Source organism: Neopelma chrysocephalum, unplaced genomic scaffold (genome assembly GCF_003984885.1).
Source record: "Neopelma chrysocephalum unplaced genomic scaffold, ASM398488v2 Primary Assembly neopelma1_253, whole genome shotgun sequence".
Lineage (NCBI taxonomy): Eukaryota > Metazoa > Chordata > Aves > Passeriformes > Pipridae > Neopelma > Neopelma chrysocephalum.
This window is the reverse complement of record NW_020897915.1, coordinates 51,093-54,714: the sequence shown is the minus strand read 5'-3', so window position 1 is coordinate 54,714 and position 3,622 is coordinate 51,093. Positions and strand designations below refer to the sequence as shown.

Genomic DNA, 3,622 nt, shown 5'->3' with positions numbered 1-3,622 from the left:
CATTAAACCCTTGAACACAACTGTGTGTGTGAACACCTCTGTGGAGCAGATACGAGCAACTAAAAACAGATCTGCAGAGCAACTGCAGGACACAGCCAAGAGGGATAGAGACAATGTGCAATAATCTTTCTGAATCATAGAATAATCTTAGAATGGTTTGGGCTGGAAGGGACCTTAAAGATCATCCAGTTCCAAACCCCCTGCCATGGGCAGGAACACCTTCCACTAGACCATTTCCACCTGCTCCAAGCCTTGAACTTGAACACTTCCAGGGATGGGGAATTAGAGCCTTGGAAAAAGATAAATAAATCTTAAAGGATAGAGAGACCCATTTCTTTCTTAAAATTCAAGTATTTCCATCATTAATTAATTTGAAAAAAAAGCCTTATAATTCCCTTACTTTCCAATAGGTCTTTTAATCTTTTCCCTCTTTCCTTCAGCCCTCAGCAGTTCATAAACAGGAGCCTGTAACCCCACACTATTTATTCTTCCTAATTAAAGAATCCTGTTAGGACACGTAGAGCAGTTGCTGGATTTTCCTTTTAAGCCCAGACCTGCCACTTCCATGAAAAATAACTGTAGCAAATGAAAGCAAGTCTTAAAAGGGCACCGCAAATCTTCATGTGAGAAAAGGAAAAAAAGAAAAAAACTCTGCATTTTGAGGGTCCTTGTGTGCACCTTAATAGAATCTTCACATCTAAAGGACTTGTTTGTTGCTGTGATATCTAGTAACATTCTTAAAAGAGATTATTCAAGGCAGAGATAGTTTGAGACCTCCTTCAGCCTTGTTGAATTTCCACTGTTATCAGTCACACAAGTGCAGCCCAAGGCCTGCCTTGGCCTATCCAGACAGGAATGACATCCCTCACGCTGCTTTTGGAAGGAAAAGTAACAACTCCTGCACTCTGATCTGCAGCAGAGTGTCACCAAAACACCTCTGGCACCTGTCCCCAGACTAAACACCGCTGGCAGTGTCCTTGTGGGCAGCGCCTGTGCCCGGTCAGGCTCAGGCTGATCAAACAAAACAGCACAGACGGTAACATGTAGTGCCCCTGTGCTGGGCACCAGTGAGGTGGCACCTCAAATCCTGGGGTCAGTTCTGGGCCCCTCAATGCAGGCAGGACATTGGGGGACTGGAGTGAGTTCAGAGAAGGGGAAGGGTCTGGAGCACAAGTCCCATGAGGAGCAGCTGAGGGAGCTGGGGGGGCTCAGCTTGGAGAAAAGGAGGTTCTGGGGGGATCTTCTGGCTCTGCAACTCCCTGGCAGGAGGATGGAGCCAGGCGGGGGTCAGGCTCTGCTCCCAGGGAACAAGGGACAGGATGAGAGGACATAGTCGTAAGGCGTGCCAAGGGAGGTTTAGGTTGGACTTGAGGAGGAATTTCTCCACGGAAAGGGTGATTAGACATTGGAATGGGCTGCCCAGGGAGGTGGTGGAGTCACCATCCCTGGAGGTGTTTGAGGAAAAAGACATTAAGCTGTTAGAGAGTGTCCAAAGGAGGGCCACGAGGATGGTGAAGGGGAGACCTCATCCCAGTCCGCACCTTCCTCATGAGGGGAAGAGGAGGGGCAGGCACTGATCTCTTCTCTGTGGGGACCAGTGACAGGACCCAAGGGAAGGGCTGCAGCTGTGTCAGGGGAGGTTTAGGTTGGATTTCGGGAAAAGGTTCTTTCCTCAGAGGGTGGTTGGGCACTGAACAGGCTCCCCAGGGCAGTAGTCACAGCACCAAGGTTGCCAGAGCTCAAGGAGCATTTGGATGATACTCTCAGGGACAGGGTGGGATCGTTGGGGTGTCCTGTGCAGGGCCAGGAGTTGGACTGGATGATCCTTGTGGGTCTCTTCCAGCTCAGGATATTCTGTGATTCTGCGATTCTGTGAAAGACTGGACATGGCACTGAGTGCCGTGGTCTGGTTGACACGGTGGTGTTTGATCATAGGTTGGACTTGGTGATCTCAGAGGTCTTTTCCAACTCAATTGATTGTGATTTTGTGACTCTGTGTCTCTGAATCTCTGTTTGTCTCTGTGACTCTGTGTTCCTATAACCCTGTGTCCCTCTGTCCCTGGATCCCTGTTTCCCTATATCCCTCTGTCCCTGGATCCCTGTGTCCTTGCTCCCCTGTGTCCCTGTTCCCCTGTATCCCTCTGTCCCTGTTTCGCTGTGTCCCTCCATCCTTGTGTCCCTCTGTCCCTGTATCCCTGTCCCCTTGTCCCTATATCCCCGTGTCCCTGTAACCCTGTGTCCCTATATCCCTATATCCCCGTGTCCCTATATCCCTGTGTCCCTGTATCCCCGTGTCCCTGTACCCCTGCGTCCCTATATCCCTATATCCTCGTGTCCCTGTACCCGTGTCCCTATATCCCTGTGTCCCTGTATCCTCGTGTCCCTATATCCCTGTATCGCCGTGTCTCCGTATACCTGTATCCCCGTGTCCCTGTATCCCTGTCTCCCTCTGACCCAGTATCCTCTATCCCCACGTCCACCCTCCCCGTGCCCTCTGAGGGCTCTCTGCACACGGCCCCGCCCGACCGCGGCGGCCCCGCCCCTCCCCTCCTGGCCCCGCCCCCCCGTCACCAGGCGCCGCCGCCAAGCGCGGAAGCGTCGCGCGCGCGGGGCCGGCCGGCGCTGTCGGCGGGTGTTTTACGGCCGCGCTTGGCGGCGGCGGAGCGGGAGCGGCCCGGGCGGGCGGTGAGTGGGGCGGCGGGGGGACCCCGGCCCGGAGCCGGGACGGGCCCCGCCCGAGCCCCTGGGGGCACCGGGGCGGCCCGCACAGGCGGCGGCGGGGCGGCGAGGCGCGGCCGGGCACCGCGCGTGCCTTTGTTCGCGCCCCCCCCCTTCCCCGTTCCGCGCTCCCCGCCGAGCGCGGCCCGTGAGGCCGCCGCGCCCCCCCTTCCCCCCTTCCCCGTCTCCCCTGCTCGGCCTGGCGTCCCCCGCCGCCGCCCCCTCCTCCTCCCCGGTGAGTTTGTGTCGGTCTCTCCCGTAGGACATGGCCGAGGTTCCGCCGGGGCCTAGCAGCGTCCTGTCCCCGCAGGGGGACACGCTCTCCCCCTTCCCCGCGGGAGGAGGAGGAGGGGGGGCCGCTTCCTCCTCCTCCTCCGCTGCCGCCGCCGCCTCCTATGCTGCCGCCGCCGCCGCCTGCACCGGCGCCCAGGACGAGGAGGCCGAAGAGGAGGAGGAGGAGGAGGAAGAGGAGGGACCCGCGGGCGGCCGGGAGCGGGAGCAGCAGCGAGGAGGAGGAGGAGGAAGCGGCGACAAGGGGGCCCCGCAGCACCGGCACCACCACCGCCACCACCACCCCCCGCACCACAACCACCAGCTCAACGGCCTCATCAGCCCCGAGCTGCGGCACCTGCGGGCCTCCCTCAAGGGCAAGATCCTGGGCGCGGAGGCCGCGGCGGCCCCCGAGGGGCTGGAGAACAAGCGAGCCAGCAAAACAATGGGCTCGGGACAGCAGCAGCAGCCGCCCCCCGCCGCCGCCCCCGCCGCGGCGCCCTGCTCGGCCCCCCACGCCAACCACCTCCCTCCCCAGGGAAGGACTGCACCCTCTCCTCCTCCTGCTGCTTCCCCCCCTGGAAAAGGGGACAGGAGCCAGCCTGCTGCCACCACCGCGACCGCTGCTGCTGCT

At 59.0% G+C, this 3,622-nt stretch overlaps 1 protein-coding gene across 1 annotated transcript in view; it reads left to right on the top strand.

The window, feature by feature from the left end:
* The first annotated feature begins 2,803 nt into the window (after positions 1-2,803).
* Positions 2,804-3,622, top strand: part of NAA30 (N(alpha)-acetyltransferase 30, NatC catalytic subunit) — a 19,289-nt gene continuing 18,470 nt past the window's right edge. The window contains exon 1 of the mRNA XM_027703992.1: positions 2,804-3,619. Coding sequence (XP_027559793.1) covers positions 2,984-3,619 — 636 coding nt within the window. The 5' untranslated portion in view covers positions 2,804-2,983. The remainder of the gene's footprint in view (positions 3,620-3,622) is intronic.